Source organism: Cavia porcellus, unplaced genomic scaffold, assembly GCF_034190915.1.
Source record: "Cavia porcellus strain 051 isolate PalLab524CR breed Dunkin Hartley unplaced genomic scaffold, mCavPor4.1 scaffold_9, whole genome shotgun sequence".
Taxonomy (NCBI): Eukaryota; Metazoa; Chordata; class Mammalia; order Rodentia; family Caviidae; genus Cavia; species Cavia porcellus.
This window is the reverse complement of record NW_026947492.1, coordinates 66771348-66792236: the sequence shown is the minus strand read 5'-3', so window position 1 is coordinate 66792236 and position 20889 is coordinate 66771348. Positions and strand designations below refer to the sequence as shown.

The window sequence follows — 20889 nt, the reverse complement described above, 5'->3', positions numbered from 1 at the left end:
ATTTTATTTGTTAATCAAGTTAAAATACATACAATCACAGACACTATAATTATACAACCAAAAAATGCTTAAGAGTCCATGATAAATATTCCAAAATATCAAGAAATAAATAAATATGGAAATATAGCAATATTTGAATATTCACATAAAACTTCTCAGGTAGTGAATAAATATTGAGAATAAAGGAATTGGAAAATAGAAATGATTTGCAGCACACTACTTTAAAACATACTTGTGCCTCTGGATACCTACAGAATCAAGGGTGACTGTCTTCCCCCGTGCACACAAGTACTCCATGATTCTCCTTTGGCTCTCCATTTATGTCTACATCACAACACAGTTCTGCAAATTTTGGAGTGAATAAAAAGATGAAAAACTCCCTGGTAGATCTGCTTAGTTACACAGTGCAGATGATTGGGTTAAATAATGGAGGAACCATTAAATATATATGAGACATGAAAATGTGGATGAGGGGAGAGGAATGCTTGGCAAAACAATTGGCAATTGATAATCCTGTCATAGGTACATACATTATGAGCATGGCACAGATGTGGGAGGCACAAGTGTTAAGTGCCTTTAGTTTCCCCCCATGTGCTGAAATGCTCTTTTTAAAAATTTTTTTCTTTCTATATGTTGTGTTCATTTTTAAAAATTTTATTTAAAGAGAAAAAGAAGAAAAAAAAAACAGAAAAAAGTGTACAAGTTATACATAATTTCAGAAAAAATCAATAGGTAATCACTAGTTAATAGATTACATATTGTTATCTTAGAAACAGTTGTTCAAGTTACAAAATTAAAGCATACAAAATGGACTTTCAAACAGTGAGACTGGAAACAGTTTTGTTCAATGATCTAACAAAACTCAGTAATATTGTTTTCTATCTTATACACTTAAATATACATTTAGTTATATTCTTTAGAGCACTTTCTTTTCCTTTCTTTTGTGTAATGACATTTACACATTTTGGGTTTTATTACTCCCACAGTTCTTATTACTTTTTTTTTTTTTTTGAAGAGAGTAAAACTAAATGTGACATAACAGAGCAGAGTCAGTCAAATTAAACGGATGGACATAATAGATAATGTAAAAACAAAATACTACGTGATCAACAATGGTTACCATAATGCCTCTTGTTATCTTAAAAAGAATTGCCTATATCATCAGTTATAATAAAATTGAACAAAACAGTAAAGAATAAAACCAAAACATTGGAGACATTACAGGACTTTAAAAGAAGATAATAGTCAACTGGATGGGCGTCATAATCAATCTTATTGTCTTTACAGTTGTTGCCTATACTTTCGAACTTGGTACTATCAAGCAAAACAGAATAGAGGAAAATCAGTCAAAGCCAGATGGTGAGGGCTATACAGGATTTCAAATCAAGTTAATAGGAAATCAAAGTGGGTTACTATAATGTATCCTGCTATTTTTTTTATTTTTCCCTTATTTAAAAAGATAAAAATAAAAATTAAATAATTAAAAAAAAAAAGGATATTGAGATAAATGAGGGCATAACAACAAAACAGTGCAGGTCAAAGCATAACCATTTAAGCAAAATAGTGTTTCACCACAAGATATCCTGACCTAAAAGTAGTTACCATAGTGTCTCTTTCCTTGAAACCTTTGAGTAAAACTTTGTATACTGTAGCATGAAACATATAAAGACAATGTAAAACCATTCAAGGGAATGACAGTATTACAGGGTATTTAGAACCAACTATCAGAAAATTAACAATTGTTTCTGTATAATCTCCTTGTCTATAAAAATTTTTGCTTATACTATCATATATAATAAAATCCAATAAGATACAACCTGTTAAGACTGATGGAGACAGAAGAATAAAATCTTGATGAGACTTCAAAGCAAGAAGATACTAAATTCTTAACACCAAATGCAGGATGAAAGAATAAGATACTAAAGAGTCCAGCCTCCATAGCAAAATAATGGCAACAATCTCATGTATAGCATTAAATTTAGTGTTACAACAGGCAAAGTGAATTACATCCTGGTGTAGACAGAAGGAATGAGAAAGGAAATGGGAATGGCAGAAAGTTAAGGAAGTTAGACTAATCAAAACTGAGAATGAGGCAATAGTGCCCCTGAGCAGGGCTGTAAGCCCAATCTTGATGATCAGCTTTTATTTTCTACCACTTTTATTCTCAAAATTTATTCACTACCTGAGAAGTTTTAAGTGACTATCCAAATGTACATTTGCTATATATTGGTAGCATATCACAGTGTTGGCAGATAGCTGCTACATATCAAGTCCAAAGCTATGGCCAAGAGCACATATGATTCACTGAAGGAGAAAGGATGAATCAAAACATTTGGACCACACAGATATTGAACTGCATCTCCCTAGAAATAGAACAGTGCACCCTGAAAAGCATTATCACTGGGGGGCAGAGGCATGCCAATGTCAGTGAGAGAGAGCATGGCCAGAAAGTACTACAGGGGCCCATGCAGCATGGAGTCTTTCCGGATGACATGCAGGATGGTACAGTTGTCTGTTACTCCATCAAGGTAGAAGAGACAGAAGGGGTTGGAAATCTGGTAGTGAAATTCCTCATAGCCAGGGATACCAGTGAGATACAATGTGGAGAACAGGGTGCTGCTGGCATTTGAGATCGCCATGGAGATGAGTGCTCAGCCACAGTCCAGTTACACTGTCACACTCCAGAGGAGGGATTTGATAAATCCAATATCTGCATTATGAGAAGAGGAGACAGATAGATAACTGTCAGGAAGTATGGATAATTATTTCAAATGAGAAGGGGACAAGTGATGGAAGGAGTAGGAAGAAAAGGAGGGGACCTGGATTTGAAAACATTAGTGGAAGAAAAATATGGATATAGAACTTTTGTAGATGGAGTGTGAATGAAGAATTGATGGTAAAAGGGAAGAGGGATGTACAGGTATAACAATAACAAAATCTCTTATGTATGTCTACAGACTACTTGGGATAAATTCAATCATTTTATAGTAAAAAAAATGTTAACTACTAAAAAGAAAAATACAAAATAAATTTCAGTGCTCACCTTTAGATGCTTAATACACCCAAAAATTATGTTTTCTTTTTTTCTTCATTTCATGCTGGTTATTTTCAAATGTCCATCTATACTGACCATAATCTGCAAGTATACTCTAACATACCAAACTGTTCAAACTCCCCTGTAAATGTGGTTGATTTTGGAAAGATTACACATACATGGTAACACACACACACACACACACACACACACACACACACACACTCTAGACTAAAATTTTTAAAATTTTATTTAAAGAGAAAAAGAAAAAAGAAACAGAAAAATGGTACACGTAATACAGAATTTCAAAAAATAAACAGTAAGAAATCACTAGTTAATAGATTACATATGGTTAGCTTAGAGATAATTTTAGAAATTATTATTATCTTAGAAATAAAGTTATAGCACACAAAGTGGACATTCAAACAGTGAGACTGCAAACAGTTCTGTTCAATGATCTAACAAAAACTCAGTAATATGGTTACCTATCTTATGCACTTAAATATACATGCAGTTAAATCCTTTAGAGCACTTGCTTTCCCTCTCTTTTTTACAGTAACAATTACACATTTTTAGTTTTATTACTTGTACAGGTCTTAATACTTTTTTTCAAGAGGATAAAACCAAATGTGATAAGGCAAAACACAGTCAGTCAAATAAAAAAGATAGACATAGTACATGATATAAAAACAGAATGCAACGTGGTCAACAATGGTTACCATAATGCCTGTTGCTGTCTTAAAAAAATTGCCTATATCATCAGTTATAATAAAATTGAACAAAGCAGTACAGAACAAAACAAATAAAATTGAAAAAATGGAGACATTACAGGTCTTCAAAAGAAGATAATAGTCAAACCAGAATGGGCATCATAGTGAATCTTATTGTCTTCAAATAGTTGCCTATACCCCAAACTTGATACTATCAAGCAAAACAGAATAGAGTAAAATCAGTCAAAACAAGATGGTGAGAACAATACAGAGCTTCAAATCAAGTTAATAGGAAATCAAAGTGGTAACTATAATATATCCTGATTTTTTGTATATTTTCCCATAATTAAAAAAATAAATAATAAAAAGGAGATTGAGATAAAAGAGGACATATCAACACAACAGCACAAGTCAGAGCAACAATTTAAGCAACATAGTGTTTCACCACAAGATATCCCAACGTAACAGTAGTTACCATAATGACTCTTTCCTTGAAATATTTGAGTATAACTTCATATACTGTAGCATCAAACATATCAAGACAATGTAAAACCATTCAAGAGAATGACAGTATAACAAGGTATTTAGAACCAACTAACAGAAAATAAACAATGGTTTATATAATGTGTACTTTTTTTGCAAATTTTTAGATATTGGGTTACTGGATTACTATTAGTGCTTTTCAATGGCATCTGTGTTGATGTGAATTTGTTATCTTCCTCAGATTCATATTTTCTTTCAATAAATAGAGCACCATGTTAGGTACATTTACAGAATTCAGGGAAGAACTGATGGAATCACTCTTGTTCTTACTCATCTGTCCCCTGTTATGTAATTGGTGTCACAGGTCCCACTTTTTCTGATCAGCTGTATTATCAGTGTTTCAATCTGTCACCCAATGCACTAATTATAGCTTAAGATAGACTGCACTGAAGTAATACATAAAAATAGTACACAAAATTTCAAAGAATCTATAAACAAAATATGTTATTTAGACAACATTCTAGCATATCTGGCTGTGATTTTTAAAAATTATAAAATTTTTCTCTGTATTTCAAACCTTCTGACTTGTTTAGAGACTAATTTTGCCCACCGTACCAAAAGAATAAGTAAAATAAACAGCAAAATGCTTGACAGGATTTATAGAAAATAGAATAGAAATTTATAATTAAAAAAGCAAAGTATTTGTATAGCTCTTATCCCAAAATGTTAATTTAATCAGTGATTATTCTACATAGTATACATTTCCACCTAACTTGTGTATTTAAATAACAGCAAAGATTTCAAGATGCTATTGTGATTTTTCTTATGGAAGCCTTCAGTTCATTAAAAATCAAAATGACTGGGTGGATTGATTTTGAAACAAGTTAATACAGTGTCTCCATAATTGTGGTCATAAGCCACAATATTCAGTTTAATCCCACTTCTGCTCCAGCACTCAGATTTTATTCTAAATGATTCACTGTTCTCTGCTTCTCCCTCTAGAGTTCTTAAACGATATCTTCCAGCCTCCCACAGCATCCCTATGTTGAGTATAGGTACAGTCTCATTAACAATGCTATCATCAAAGATTGATTTGGGATTTGTTCCTCACAAAGTGCAAGTTAAGGAGAGCACTTTCCCAATAGAAGAGAGATCACTTGAGACTCAGAAGGGCACAGAGCAGCCAGCCATTTATCTGTCTCAAGCTTAAACACCAGGCAGGTCTGGAGAGAGAAAGATCTTCCAGTGGGCTCTGCTAGTCTCAGACTCAGTGTGACCTGTCGGTAGGTATAACACAAAGAAAATGGAAAAAAAAATAAAGAAAGGAAAAGCACTAGAAACTCCTGGGACTGAAAAATAAAAGAAATTCTCAAATATTTTCAACCAAATACTACAACCACAAAGACTTTTAGGGCTGTGATTTAGAAAACAGCAAGTATATTTCTAATCTTAATGCTTGAGTTGATGATGTCTTTACTTATAATTAAGGTTGATATATTTCCTTTGGTAATTTCTCCTGATAGCTTGGAAATGGTAATCTTGATTTATTGTTTACATTTCAATAATATGTCAATTTGATTGTCACATGTAATATTTTCATCTGTAGGACAGTGATTTACTATCAATATGTGACCATTCGATCTCTATACAAAAACCCTCAACATGAAATTCTGTTTTTGCAAGGCAGACTTTTCTGTTTGGAAACAGGTCTCTGTAATAGGTTCCTTTTATCTATTAAACCACAACATGCATATCATGTTGTAGCACCCTTTCCTTGTTGACAGTATTTTTCCTAAAGCGTGTAATGAATCAAAACTATTAAGGAAAATAATATCAGAATAATTAAATATTATTTCTGAAGCCATTGATTCTATTCACTACACTAATCAGAATTCATTTCAGAAAACAACAGATTAAGCTTATATTTTATCTTACTTATACTTTGCATTTTACAGAAAATCAAGGAAACTTGGGTTTGGAAGCACCAAAACATTTAAAGAGCTGTGCTATGAAAACTACCAGGAATAAAAGGCAGATTTATAAGCTTTACAATCTACTCCTCTTCCAATTTTTGTGACAGGAAATGAGGCTTAAAATCTTAAGATATTTACTTAAATTGCATAGAGTAAGTATTAGGGCTCCATGCAATACTCCAATGATATTCTGATTTTTAATGTAGCAAGACATCTTTCAGAATGACTACTTAGCAATAAGTTACAGTGTGCTTTTCACCTAATGAAATTGAAATATGAAATGCTTTCATTTAGATGAATATTTATGACATATGTATGCTACAGTAGTACTTCAGTAGATATGTCACCGTATTTTGTGCTACTACATATGTAGCAAAAGCTGCATTCACAGTGCAGACAATGTAAATCTAACTTTTTTATGTTAAAACTGTAACTTGTGTCTAACATAAAAACATAATTTAGGAGAAACTTAAAAACTATGCATTGACTTTAAAAATAAATTGAGAAAATACTGAATTAAGACCTTTGGAAGTCCTGTGATGTTTACAATGCTTAAGTTTTATTGGTCTTGTTCTCTACTGTTTTGTTCAACTTTATAATATCTAATGAGATAGACAATTCTTTTTAAGGAAACGAGAGACATTGTTGATAACCATTGTTGATAACCTTGTACTATGTTTTACATCATGTGCTATGTCTATCCTTGGTTTTGACTGACAGCTTTGTTTTGCCATATTTGACTTTATCCCCCCCCCAAAAAAGTAATAAGAACTAAGGAGTAATAAAACCCAAAATGTGTAAATTTTGTTGTAAAAAAGAGAGGGAAAAAAAGAGCTCTAAAGGATACAACAGCAAGAGTGTTTAGGGGTGTTAAATAGCTGACCATATTAATGTTTTTGGTTGGATCATTGAACACAACTGTTTGCAGTCTCACTGTTTGAATGTCCACTTTGTATGCTTTGATACTGTGATTTGAGCAACTATCTCTAAGATGATAATATGTAATCTATTAACTGGTGATTTCTTACTGTTTTTTTTTTTTTTTTTTTTTTGTAGTTCTGTATTACTTGTACCCTTACACTGCTTTGTTTGGTTTGGTTTTTCTCTTTTTCCTTTTTAATAAAATTTTTTAAAAAAGACCTGAGATTAAGTTAGCAAATACTGAAATAAAATGAAAATGATACAAATTAATCAATAAGTAAAACTAATATTATGTTATATTAATACTACTATATTCAGTGTTTTAATAACTGTGGTATACTTTACTTAATTTTTCAGTAATATTTTTCATTTTCTGTGATAGTTTTATAAAACATGATGCAGCTGATATATCTTTAAATAAGTCTACAATTAATGAAAGTTAATCAATTATGTGACTTTTTAAAATGTTGCTTTTATAATTTTTGTTTATTTGGATTTTGTGACTTCAATTTTTAATATATTCATGAAGTATATTGACAATATATTGGTCTATTTCTTACACTGTATATATACATTTTTAAATGCATTTTTCACCCAAAATAGGGTGATTAAAATATTTAACAAGTGGAAGAAAACCTCATTTCTGTAGAAATAATTTTGGCTAGTAACTTTCTAACTGTGCTCCCTATACAGAAATAAAGCATAGAAAACCACTCATTCAATTTGCTCTATCTCTACTCTTTAACTGATCTTTATTATTCATATCTGAAAAATTAACATGAAATTACTATTTCTTGAAACATTTTCTAATTTCATATTTGTCATTAAGAACAGCCATTGTTGCTCCAAACCATCATACTCTCCACATAATATACCAACAGATGTCCCAAATCCTTTGATACCATCAACATTGACTGGCTAAGTATTCCAGGGAGGAGTCCATCCATTCCAGAAACTGAGGATCCAGGTACTGTATCTTTAAATTGAGCTTTCTTTGAAGTCAAAGCTCTGCTTTCTGGATCTTTCTTACTACAACTCCCTGCTCATAATGTGGGAAACATGTTCAATGTCTAAGAGATAATAACAGCAGGTCACAAATGTTGAATGTTAAACAGAAGCTAGGCTGGCGGTAGGAAATTAAGAATTATACACTTGTTACATATTTATGGGAAGTTTGTTTCTGAGAGGTCTTCTCCCTTCTGCAGAGAAATTTATCAAGGTTTATTCCCCTATGCATCAAGTAAAAAAGACTTTAATATACAGAAATTTGCCGAGGATTATTTTCCTGTGCAACAAATAAAAGAAACTTTATTTGATGCTTATTTTATGTAGTACAATCCAAATAACACTATAAAAACTGTTATAAACAGCATTGCATAGAAGAAAATAATGCAGTAACTTCAAAATGCTTTTGTGTCTTTCTCCCTAGGAATCAGACTTTTAGGAACTCAGGCTAAGGATGTCCACTTGCAACAACTCTATTCCTCAGCCTTTGATATTTGTTCTGGCTGGAATACCTGGCCTGGAAACTGCCCATGGGTGGTTTTCTGTGCCTTTTTTCTTGATATTTGTCATTGCGATCATGGGCAATGCCACCATCGTGTGTATCATCTGGATGGAGAAGAGTCTGCACGAGCCCATGTTCCTCCTCCTAGCCATGCTATCAGCAGTTGACATGTGCTTGGTCAGTGTCATTGTGCCCCGCATGCTGGGCATATTCTGGATGAATGCAAAGGAAATCGGCTTCGGTGCCTGCCTCACACAGATGTTTTTCATCCCTTCCTTCTATGTCATGGAGTCTGGGATCCTCTTGGCCATGGCTTTTGATAGATTTGTGGCTATCTGGTACCCACTGAGATATATAACCATACTTGATGTGAAGGTGCTTGTAAAGATGGCACTAGCCATCCTGGCAAGAGCAGTAGCAGTGCTAACCCCAGCACCCATCTTGGCAAAACGACTAGAAATTTTTCAAACCCACATAATTGCATACTCCTACTGTGCCTACATGGCTGTGGTGATGATAGCTTGTGGGGACATCTCTGTCCATATTGCCTATGGCCTCATGGTTATAGTAGCATCAGTGGGATTTGATTTGTTTTTTATCATGCTGTCCTATGGACTTATCCTTCATGCAGTCTTTCAAATACCGTCTTGGGAAGCTCGGGGAAAAGCTTTCAGCACATGTGGCTCTCATCTTTGTGTTATCGGCCTCTTTTATTCTCCTGTTGTCTTTTCTGTCCTTGCCCAGATTTTAGGCTACCATATGGCTCCCAATCTACAGATCATCACTGACAACCTTTACTTCCTGGTTCCTCCCATGGTCAATCCTTTGATTTATGGGGTACGAACCAAACAAATGAGGGAGTGGGTTTTACGTGTCTTCCATTGTCAAACAGACTGAGTTGGCACTTTTGATGGACAGAAGATCCGGTGATGTGGAACTGGACTTCAGAGCAGGTTACAGGTAGAGATAATTCTTTCCAGGCTTGCATTTTCACAGAAAAATCAATCACCAATGTAAGAGGGAATCTGCTTGGGAATGTAACTGGAGAATGGTCCTATCAGCGTGGAATTGGTATTAAATTCTTACAACCAGAATATTCCTTAAATACTTATGTAAATAATAAACTAAAATAACGTTTTGCTCTGAAATTTATTGTTGATCATATCATGTCATGTAAATTAGACACACTTTGCAAATGAGGTTAAAATGCAATTTGGATATATATGATTCACATTTATGGTTTAAAAATAAATATTAAAATGTATGTTACTTTAATTTTTTTTCATATTTGTGTTTTTTTTTTTTTTTTTTTTTGGTCTTTTTCCTTTTTATCGCTCAAGATTGCCTGAAAGGCAGGCGCTTATGCTGCTGAGATAAACCTCCAGCCCCACATATCTGTGTTTTAACTAAGCAGCAGCACAAAATAATATAACGTGGAGTTTAACCCCATAAAATAAATATACACAAATAGCTATAACTGTAAGTATACAAATGAATAGTGAGCTACCTACCTTTGACTAAAGGCTTTAGAAAAACTAAACAAAAGAAAAACAAAATCACCTTTGATAATAAATAATAAATTGAACCTAAGAGGTAAACAGTTTACAAATGAAGAAAATATCTTGAAAGTTATTTTTTCTTCTAATTTCAATTCTACTTTCTACCTAGCTAATTTCATCTTTTTTATGATTTAATTATTTATCATATATCTCAGCTCATAAATTCTGTCTGTGCCCCAGAAAGGAAATTGCAAATGCCTCATGAACCACTTTGCAGATAAACCTTGAATTTATTGTTTCCAAAAATAAAGTTTTGCAAATTTTTAATTTAGTGTTATAAACATTGCTTACTATGAAATAGGCCCTAAAAACATAGATCTGCTGTATTGAACTTACATGGAAAAATATTGTACTGTTAATAAACTTTTGATTTTTCTGGGCAACTATAATGATTCTCTGTATTTCCCACTTTTTTTATTTGACTTCAGTTACTTTAATTTAAAATTTAATTTTAGTGGCAAGAATTGCCACTGAGCGATGTTTCTGGGTATTAAATTCTATTTGGCAACTCAAAATTACCTAGTTTTTCTGTCTACATACAACTGATCACAATTGCTTTGTACATTCGTACTAACTTCTTTTCTACCTTATACTTTTGTTACTTGCATGCATTTCAGAAAGACAAAATCTTTCTGATTAATCTTTGTACCTCTATTTCTCTTAATGAAAAGTGGCAACACTGCAACTAGAGTAGTCTTTTTCAAGCAAATATCTCATTTTATTCACTTAAAATTTGTAACATTCTGTTTCTCAAGGCAAATTCAACACCATGGTGTATTTTAAAGTCTTAACATGACTGGCTGCCAACTGATCTCGCCAGATGAACTATTCTCACTAAATCATAGAGTAAGCATCCTTGCAGCCAAACCTGATTGCTTTATTGTAAAGCCCCAGGTGCTCCTCACCACTTTAGCTCTTTTTCCCAAGAGAAGGCATTTCCGCTCAATCATTCTTAGTCAAAAATTTTCCCACACATGGAGACATGTTTCTGAAATGTTGTCCTTAAGGATTATTTTTAAATAGTATCACTCTGACCTTTCCTTTCATTCTGGCTTCTGCAGATGTCTTTGCCTGTGATCTATTCTGTATCACAGCTGTCTCATCACAAACTTTGCCATTCCTGCTACACTGACCTTTAGTTAACAGCAGGGGCCAAGCCAGGTAGTTCAGTTGTTCACAGGCTTTACACTAATATCTCAGTGTTAAAAATGTTATTAGGCAATAGTAATCCAAGGAGTATAGCTAGGGAACTGGGCCCTATCCTCCATCTCTAATTATTATAGCTAAACTTCCCTAGGTAGTGTAGAACAAACATAAGCACAGGTGATATTCACAGTCAGGAACGTGCACAAGTATATACTTCTAAATGACATTTGCAATCCTTTTATTTATGTATAAACAATTCTCTGACTCTGTCTTTCCAACTCTCTCATGATTTCATACTTACATATATGTGTATTCATACACGTCCCCTGTGATATGCATTCATACATAAGAATACATATGCATATGTAACATATATATTAAATCATATCTATAGATTTGTTCAATGACAGTTAAGCTTCTTATACTTTGCATGCACCAATTTTCAGAGTAACATATTTGCTCAAATAGATGAGTGGCCTAGTTCATCATGTTTCCATCACATGCTCTTAGTCAGCTTCTGGAACTCAAGCACAAGCCTACTTTCTTCTTTTGGCTTTTCTTGATCTTACCTTTCTTATTTCCTTTATCAAATATTGTTTTCTATTTAGTTGGTCTTTCTTTCTTTCTTTCTCTCTCTCTCTCTCTCTCTCTCTCTCTCTCTCTCTCTCTCTTTCTTTCTTTCTTTCTTTCTTTCTCTCTTTCTTCCTTTTAATCTTTTTTGAGGCAGAGTTTCTTTAAATGGTTAAGGCTGACCTTGAACTCACTCTGTAGCTCAGGCGGCTTTTAACTCGCAATGATTCTCCTGCCTCCGCCTTCCAAGTGTTAGGGTTACAAGCGTGTGCCACCATACCCAGCTTTTTGTTAGTGGTTTTAAATTCCTCTTCTTGTTCCTCAGTCATGATTCAAATAAAACAATATGAAATCGATTTATTCACTCACTAAAATGAGTAGTATGTCTATTTTTAGAATAGAATCAAGAATTTCCATATCAGAAGTTTAATAAATATCTTTTTAATAGATCACTTATTTTCAAATAGCTAATTTCCTGAGAAAAAGATGATAAGATAATGCATACACTTAAACATTTAGTCCACTAAAATAATGAACAAGAGAATAAAACCATAAAGGAAAAGAAATAGGAACCGAGGGAAATGGAGGAGGCTAAGGAGAGCCTGAAATTTTGTCTTCCCAGATCACTTTCTTCTCCATATTACAGTGGTTTCAGAGTGAGGGCTCTTCAAGTCTTTCTCTTTATATATATATATATATATATATATATATATATATATATATATCTTTAAAAACAAAAAAGTATAAAAACAGTAATACAGAATTTCAAAACAAAATAGTAGTTTAACACTGATAAATATATTGTGTATTGTTATCATCAAAGTTGTTCAGATTACAAGACACAGGTATGAAAAGAATGACCAATCGAACAATGAAGGTACAAACTGTTCTTTTTGAGGAACAGAGATTAGTAGCATAGTTATCTCTCTGGTATATGTATACATACTTATACATTAGTAGCATAGTTATCTATCTCATATATATATATATATATATATATATATATATATATATATAGGCATGCAATCTTTTCCCTTCTTTGTTTCCTCCTTTTCCCCATCCCAGTTGTTGTTTCTTTTCAATCATTTTTTTCCTTTGCATTTTCACAATATCTGTAGCACATTTTGGATATTGTTTACTCTTTCAGTTTTTTACATTAGGGAGACAATATGATGTTTACACACATGAGTCCGATTCACTTATGAGTATGGTCTCAAGCTACCTACACAAAAGCCTCAAGTTTATCCTACATTATAGCTCAGTAATACACCACTGTATGAAGAAATGTTCAACTTCACTGGTTATTCAAAAAGCACAGGTAAAACACTGAGATTTCATCTCACTTCAGAAAAAATGACTGTCATCAAAAATCAACCAATAACAAATGTTGGCAAGGCTGAGGTGGAAAATGAACGCTTTCCCACTGTGTATGTCAGCGTAGATTGGCACAACCACTGTGGAAGTCAGGTGGAGATTACTGAAAAAACTAGGATTGGAGGTCCCGTTCCATCCAGCTATTCGCCTTCTGAGTATTTTACCAGAAGAATTGAAAACATCATGCCACAGCAATACATTTGTACCCATGTTTATAGCAGCACAATTTGTATAAGTAATTCCTGGAAACAACCTAAATGCCCATCAATGATGAACTGGTAAAAATAATGTGATATTTTTGTACAAAGGAGTATTATTCAACTGTTTTAAAATATTATTTATGATACTCTTTCTCAGCACCAGAGGTCCAATGAATTTTGCTTCTCAATTATTAAAGTCAACCTTTGGAAACTCCAGACAACTGCAGAATATAGCTCTTTGATTGGTTGAAATTGGCTTACTATTCCCACTTATGGTCCTGTACAGGGCTTCATTACAAAAATACTGGAAGGTGGAATGACCTCAAACTTCACAAAGATGCACAATCCTTGTGGTTTATTTCACTGACAAGCCTGTTTCTTTAGAACTTCTCCCTCTAGGTCTCTCTGTACCATATTAGGATGATTTTCTTCCATTATGTTGAAAGGCTTCAAGTGGTAAAAGGCAGAAATTGCTAAGCCAGACATGTTCTATACCCAAAACCAACACTCCCACAGTATTCTCCTCATAACTAAAGAATCATCTGAAATTCAGTGGTTAGGAAATAAACACACAGGTGCCTTGGAAATGTAGTTGGGATAATAGTACTAGATCATCTTTGAAAATCCTTTCTCTGTGCCTTCTCTCTGGCTACACCAACTTATGTACTTTGTATATGGTATAAAACAAATTAAAAGATTTAAAGTACAAATTTAAGTACAGATTTAAAGAACAATTAAATAGACAAATAAACGTTTAGGTTAGTAGATCTGATATTCTAAACAATAGAAAAAAGACTGATAATTTCCCCCACTATTGTATTCTATGATTTTGTTTGAAAAGAACTATTTCATATACTTTGGAAATCTAAGTTGTTTTATCTATTCTTTGTGTACTTTTCTTTCAAAAAATATAAATGGTCTTCTGTTCCTAGGAAATATACAGAACAATTTTATTAAAAAATATTTTAGTCCAGGATAAAAAAAAAAAATTTGACTCTGTCTCTCTCTCATGTGTGTGTGTGTGTGTGTGTGTGTGTGTGTGCGTGTCTGAAAAAAAATATGTCTCTGTATTTTATATATAAAGTCAAATACCACTTTCCCTTAAGCCAGGTGAACTGTATCATCTCCACATAGTGAAGGGCTGTGTTTCTTATCACTCTTCTGAGAATGGGACCAACAGATTGCTTTAGACAAATCCTAAACATCTCAGTATGTGAAGCTAAAATATTGATTCTTTCAAAAAGATGGTTGCAGAAGGAAAGGGAATTCTTTTCCAGAACACAATCTTGATAAATCCATCATTTTCTTGTACTCCCTCATCTTCTGTGTGAGACAGTGAGGAAAGATACAAAAATACGCCTTCTCTTGTATTTCAATCTTTACACATTTTCTTAATGAATCATTTGTTATTTCTTTTTTGATTCATTTTTCTCATTCATTTTAAAGAGAAGAATATACATATAAAGAAAAAGGAGTTTCAAAACAGGCTAATTAGAAATAGCTTAATTATCTTAAGACTGCGCCAGAAGTACCTGTAGAGTTTTTACTGACACCAGAGCCTTCCATAACTCTTGATAAGTCTGTCCCTGGTTTCCGATTAGATCTACCCATGAGCGTATTTTGCATGACCAATTGAGTATATGGCGGTGTAGGAGTCACCATTTGGCAGTAACTGGGAATGTGGTAGTGTAAGAGTTACCACTTACTTCATATTCCTACACCCTCACAGAGTTAACTTGGAGTTGTGTTTCTTACAATTTTTCTAACTATACCTAGAAAGAAAAAAACCCTGAATACACAGTAATTTGCTCAATAGACTCCATATTGTTGGTTTCTTCACACTCTTACTTGCTTATTAAGTCTTCCTTTAGATCATTTACAAGTATGTTATTTACAAGATTGTTATTGGTTCACTTTTGTGAAAATTCCTGGTAGAATACTTTTACAGTATTGACCTGTTGTTTATGAAACCATCATAAGGTAAATTTTAATTTCTCTTCCATATTCTTAATAAAAATGTAAATCTCTTACCTGCAAGAGGAGAATGAAATCACTACTGTGGGTGAAAAGCCAACTGGACTAACAATATTAGTGTGCATGTGGTGGTTGCTGTGATGTTGTTTTGCCCTCTGCTTAACAGAGAAGCTCCAACCTTACATGGAAACTCAGAAGAACACAAGTAAATATCAGTGTCTTGGCTTTTCTGCTCTAGCTTATAAGTCCTTTTGATTTATAGTAACAAGAATAGGAAAAAATCCAGTGCTGTATGATCCTCATCACAGAACCCGATCAGTCTAATAAATTATATCTAAATCTCTTCATATTTTCTTCCAATGAACTAAGGCAAAAAGAGATAGAAAGAATTTATATATCATGAGTTTAAACTATGGATAACAGGCCCCTTCCAATGACATCTGAAGCAATGCTAGTCTGAAAATTGAGTTTTGCCTTACCCAGTAAGAGGACCACATTCTTAAAGTTACATAAGCACATGCATTAAAAGACCAGGATATAATTATACTTTCCCTCATCAAAAAGGAATTTATATAATTTGATCACCAATGAAGGCTGAGATGAGTCTTCTTTTTTTGATTTCCACACTCAAGCAAGCTAAATTCACTCACACATACACATATATATGAGTGATAACAGTGATTTGAAATCTGAATTGAAAGTATGGTACAATTTCTTTATTTGATATAAAATTCTTATTCAAATCTTTCATTTTCTCTGACTCAAGGGACTTTCATTTTCTCTGACTCAATTTTTTTTATAATTTCTTGTAAAATACTAAATATTTATTCTTACATGTGAAACTAATTCTGTTGTTTTTACAATAGACTACATGAATATATTATTATTTCTGAATCATCTGCATAGCAATATAATGTATTTCTTTTTTCATTTTTAGATATCCAAATTATAAACTCATTTTGTCTCCTGTCAAAAGACACAAAAAATAGCTGGGAATTTAACTCATTGGCATTAGTACCTGCCTGGTAAGAGCAAGATTGTCAGTCCAATCCCCAGTACCAAAAAAAAAAAAAAAAAAAAAAAAAAAAGACACAAGACATATGTGAATGGTAGGGAAGACAGAAATGGAAATAAGGACAGAAGAATAAAAAGCAGAAAAGGTTGAAGTGATTAAAGAGGAATAGAAGTAGCTACATTAAGGATTTATAAGTTGCACACATAGTTTACATGCAAGTTTATTTGGACTGTTCTTGTCTTGGGAACATCAGTTCTGTAGAGGAAGATCACTATGACCCATAAATCTCACTACTACAATACAAGAGGTGTTCACATTGAGCAGGCAGATTGTATTTTTCCTCCTTCTTACTGCTTGTGAGGTCACTTCTGGGTATTAAGTTTTTGAATAAAAATGTGAGCAACCCATATACGAATCTCCTTGGTCTTCACACCATAGACAATACCGTTAAGGACAGGTGTCACAAGCAAGCAGATTGTAGGCAGGAGGATGTGAACAAATGGTGGCACATTGCTAAAATGGTGACCGAAGAAAGAAAAAAAAAGGAGGATAAAAGCTCCAAGAAGACAACAATATGGGCTGTTCTTGTGTTGAATGCTTTAATTTGTGCTTTTTTCTGAGGAAGATGAAAAACAGCCTTCAGGATGAGAAGGTAGGAGAAGAAGACAAAGACCATGTCAAACCCTAGAATTGCAAAAGCCACAAAAAACCCATATGACTTGTTAATATGAACGTTTTCTTCAGCCATCTTGACTACAGCCATGTGCTCACAGTAAGAATGGGCCATAACCAAAGAGTGGAAATATTTCAGTTGTTTCAATAAAATGGGTAAAATCCTAACCAGTACTGTGGCCCGGATTGCCACTATCAGAACCATTTGAACTAGAAACAAAGGCGCGAGGATGGCTGTGTGCTCAAAGGATCACAGATGGCAATGTCTCGGTCAAAGGTCATGGCCAGGAGGATGCCAGATTCCATGCCCTGCAAAGCATGAACAAAGAAGAGCTGCACCAGGCAATCATCAAAAACCATGGAGCCACAACCAAACCAGAAAATGGCCAACATCTTAGGAGCGATGGCTCCACAAAGACCTAGGTCAGTAGCTGCCAATACTGCTAGGAAAATATACATGGGTTTGTGTAAACTGCATTCTATAGGGATAACAACTAGCAATAAAATGTTCCCCAGCAGAGCTAGCAGGCATAGGCCAAAGAAAGGAAACACAATCCAAACTGCATATTCTCTAGTCCAGGGATACTAATCAGAGTCATCATCTTTGAGTTGAGGTTTGACGTATTGGTGGCTCCCATGGTGGCTGGTTGTACTTTCTAATCATTACATGGCCTATGATCTAGTCAGAGAAAACATACAAATGAGAAGGAGAATGGTTCAGCCCTCATCCTTTCTCTCAGAACACACATATAGAAATTTGACCCTGTGACTTTAAATCTTTATGTACCAACTTAATTCAACATCAGAACAGAGCTCTTATTTTCTATTTAGAAAGCCAAAGTTACTATTTGTGGATGGACTATGCAATCCAAAGTTCATTTCTACAATGCTGTTTAAATGGACACTATGGTTTTGAAAGCAGTGATTCTGCTAGTCTTCCAATTCGCTGTCAGAGATGGCAATCTGAACATTCATCTGTGTCCCTCTGGGACTCCAGTCACAATAAAGATTAGAGTAAATTCCTCTGTGATAACTGAAGTCATAGTACAGATCCTCAATCCCACAAACACTTTCCATCAACTCAAAGTTCAGAATGTTCAGACTGTGCAGTCTTGCTCAATCTGCTTATGTTCTTATGGTCAAGCTGTGAAATTCTCCTTTTCTCAGCTTAAAATTGACTGCCAAATCAATTGAAGAGTTTTCTTCTTTAGGTGATACTGATTGGATTATTTATGGCCAGTCAATTTTTTAGGTTTGTAGGAAGTGTGTAGTTTGTTCTTTTTTCAGTAGTGCTATTTTGGACTCACAGTTATTATCGTATTACGAGTATTAGCCAAATGGAATAAAAAGTTATCTAAATACTGAGAGATCTGAAAATAAAGTTGAAAATAAATTAGTGGCAGTAAACTGGATTAACCTGCAGACCAAAATACCTAGCCTAATGGATAACCTCTATGGATCAGTCACAGTTAGGTCATCAGTGCAAAACTACGGGCTATTACGAATCTCAGTGCGACCGAGGTGCCTTTTTCCATTTTAATTTTAGTTGGCGGTGAAAATAATTCCTGACCGTTTGGATACACTGCCTCACTTCAATTCTACCACAAACGTCTGATCATTTTTACATTTTACTTCACCTCTTTCTTTGGAAAACCTCCAAATAAAACTTAAAACCACAATATCTATAATTACATTACATTTGGTACTATAACATTAACTGAAGACATCAACTAAGGAATATTGCTTTGACTGAGAATTTTTTTTTTCCTTTGACAGGAAACTGGATGGAAAACTTTTGTAAAATTACAGAAAAAATTGAAATGATGGACAGTCAGTATTACTAGTCAATGTTAAAGTAATAACACATGTATAAAATTTGATATAAATATAGAATGTTTTAATACTTAATAGAAAATGTGGAACCTTGTTTTATGAGACTCTGTACTGACAAACATCAGTAAGTTGAGGTCAATGAAAACGACATTAAAACAAAAACATTACATAAATAAATTCCTTTTATATCAATATGAAGTGAGGTTAGGTTAAAAAAAATCGATAAATTCCCTAAAAGTGATGGTTTGTACAGATCAATTCATCTTGTTAGTGACACAAACTGTTAAATGCAAGACCTAGTACAGCTGCAGAAAGAAAATAGGCTTGAGACTATTTATTTGCATTTTTTGGTAATCCAACAAGGAATATAAGGAAAAATTAGCTCTAGTATCATCATAATAGCTAATATTTCAATAATTCCATTAATTTCCTTCTATACAGTGTAGAACACAGAATCACGGGATATAAATTTAGAAATATAAAATGTCATCTACTACTGGATTTACTGTTTTTCTCACTATAATGAGATTATGATACCAATTAATTCATTAGATGATGGGAAGGGCTACTTCAAACTATATATGAAGGTCTAGAAAACATAAGCAATCAATGCCTGGTAGCAAATGCTTGTCAGAAATACCACGAACATCTCTGAAAACAGAAACATTACTGTTTTCTTGCAGAAACATCAAATAAATACACAAAGGGCAAAAAAAAAATTTCTGAACAAAGAATTGATTAAAAATTTCATGATAAGATGGATTCTCTACAGCTGAATGACACTGGCCAGTCACTCATGTAAGCAGAAACAGTGATCACTATTGAAGCTGACAAATGATGTCTCAGTCCTCCGCATGTCTTGGTTGAGTGAATTCATTGAATGTATTGAACTAATTTGGCAATACACCTGAAAAATAAATCGTGTCCCATCTAAAAGCTTTAGTAAGGTAGTAGGAATGTAATGAATGGAAAGACTAATCTGGAAACTGCTTCTTTGATGGTAAATTTATTATTATTTTGTGCAATTTAGAGTTACATGATAATCCAGTCAAAAATTGTTTTCCTGGTCTCCCAGTGGAAAATGACATAGGTATAGGTGAATGAAGACAGTATAATACACAAAAAGTGAATAAAAAATTGAAATTGAAATTTTAATGTCCCTGATATATAGACAAGCTCAGATTTCAGGGAATGCAAAATTAGGTTAGGGTACTGTAGCTACTGCTACACATTGTTAGCTAAAGCTAGCAATGATGTCACAGAGAAGAATATTTAATTTTTTATCATCTGTCCGTATCTTTCAAGCCTTCCTGTTTGAACACACACACACACACACACACACACACACACACACACTCACACGCACACAACCTCTGTAACTCCACAGTATATCTTATTTAAAATTTTAATAAACCAAGCTATGTTATAATCATATGTCATAGGAATTATATTGGAAAATATTTCTTGTTCTCATCTTGCTCTTGCTACTAATCAACAGCAGTGTCTAATATATTTTCTTCATAGTAATTAGAGCGATAGTTTTGATTACATTTGTTTCTCTTCCATCTACAAGTGATGTGAATGTGTCTCACAAATTGTTCATAAAACAATTAAACAGACATCTTTGATCTGAAAATGAAACTGATTAGACTGTGAAATACTGAGAAATACAGCATTAAGATCATTCAATTACCTACCTTTTGTACTCTCTTTTAAAATGTTATAACATTAAGAATCTTTAGCAATATGCATTGCCAGAACATGCAGAAGAAACTCACCCAGATACACAAAAATGGGAGGAACATAAGAGCAATGAAAGCAAAGTATCTTTGCTGATAGATTTTAGAATCCAAAAGACATTAACACCTAAGCATCTCTCATCACCTGCCTGGAGCTCTTTTCCTTTTCTCTTTATAGA

General features: G+C 33.5%; 1 protein-coding gene and 2 pseudogenes across 1 annotated transcript; 1 reads left to right on the top strand and 2 right to left on the bottom strand.

Moving 5' to 3' along the window:
* Positions 1 to 329: 329 nt before the first annotated feature.
* On the bottom strand, positions 330 to 2639 carry LOC106026588 (olfactory receptor 51G1-like; annotated as a pseudogene).
* A 5941-nt stretch (positions 2640 to 8580) lies between these two features.
* Positions 8581 to 9525, top strand: LOC100715669 (olfactory receptor 52K1-like). Its single transcript, XM_013147609.2, has one exon. It carries the CDS (start codon positions 8581 to 8583, stop codon positions 9523 to 9525), a length of 945 nt encoding a protein of 314 aa, XP_013003063.2.
* Positions 9526 to 16828: 7303 nt separating this feature from the next.
* Positions 16829 to 17776, bottom strand: LOC106026589 (olfactory receptor 52A1-like; annotated as a pseudogene).
* Between the last annotated feature and the right edge of the window lie 3113 nt (positions 17777 to 20889).

Bases quoted from the DNA above. Each gene is read 5' to 3' on its own strand.
- LOC100715669 (XM_013147609.2), top strand. From the start codon at position 8,581: ATGTCCACTTGCAACAACTCTATTCCTCAGCCTTTGATATTTGTTCTG.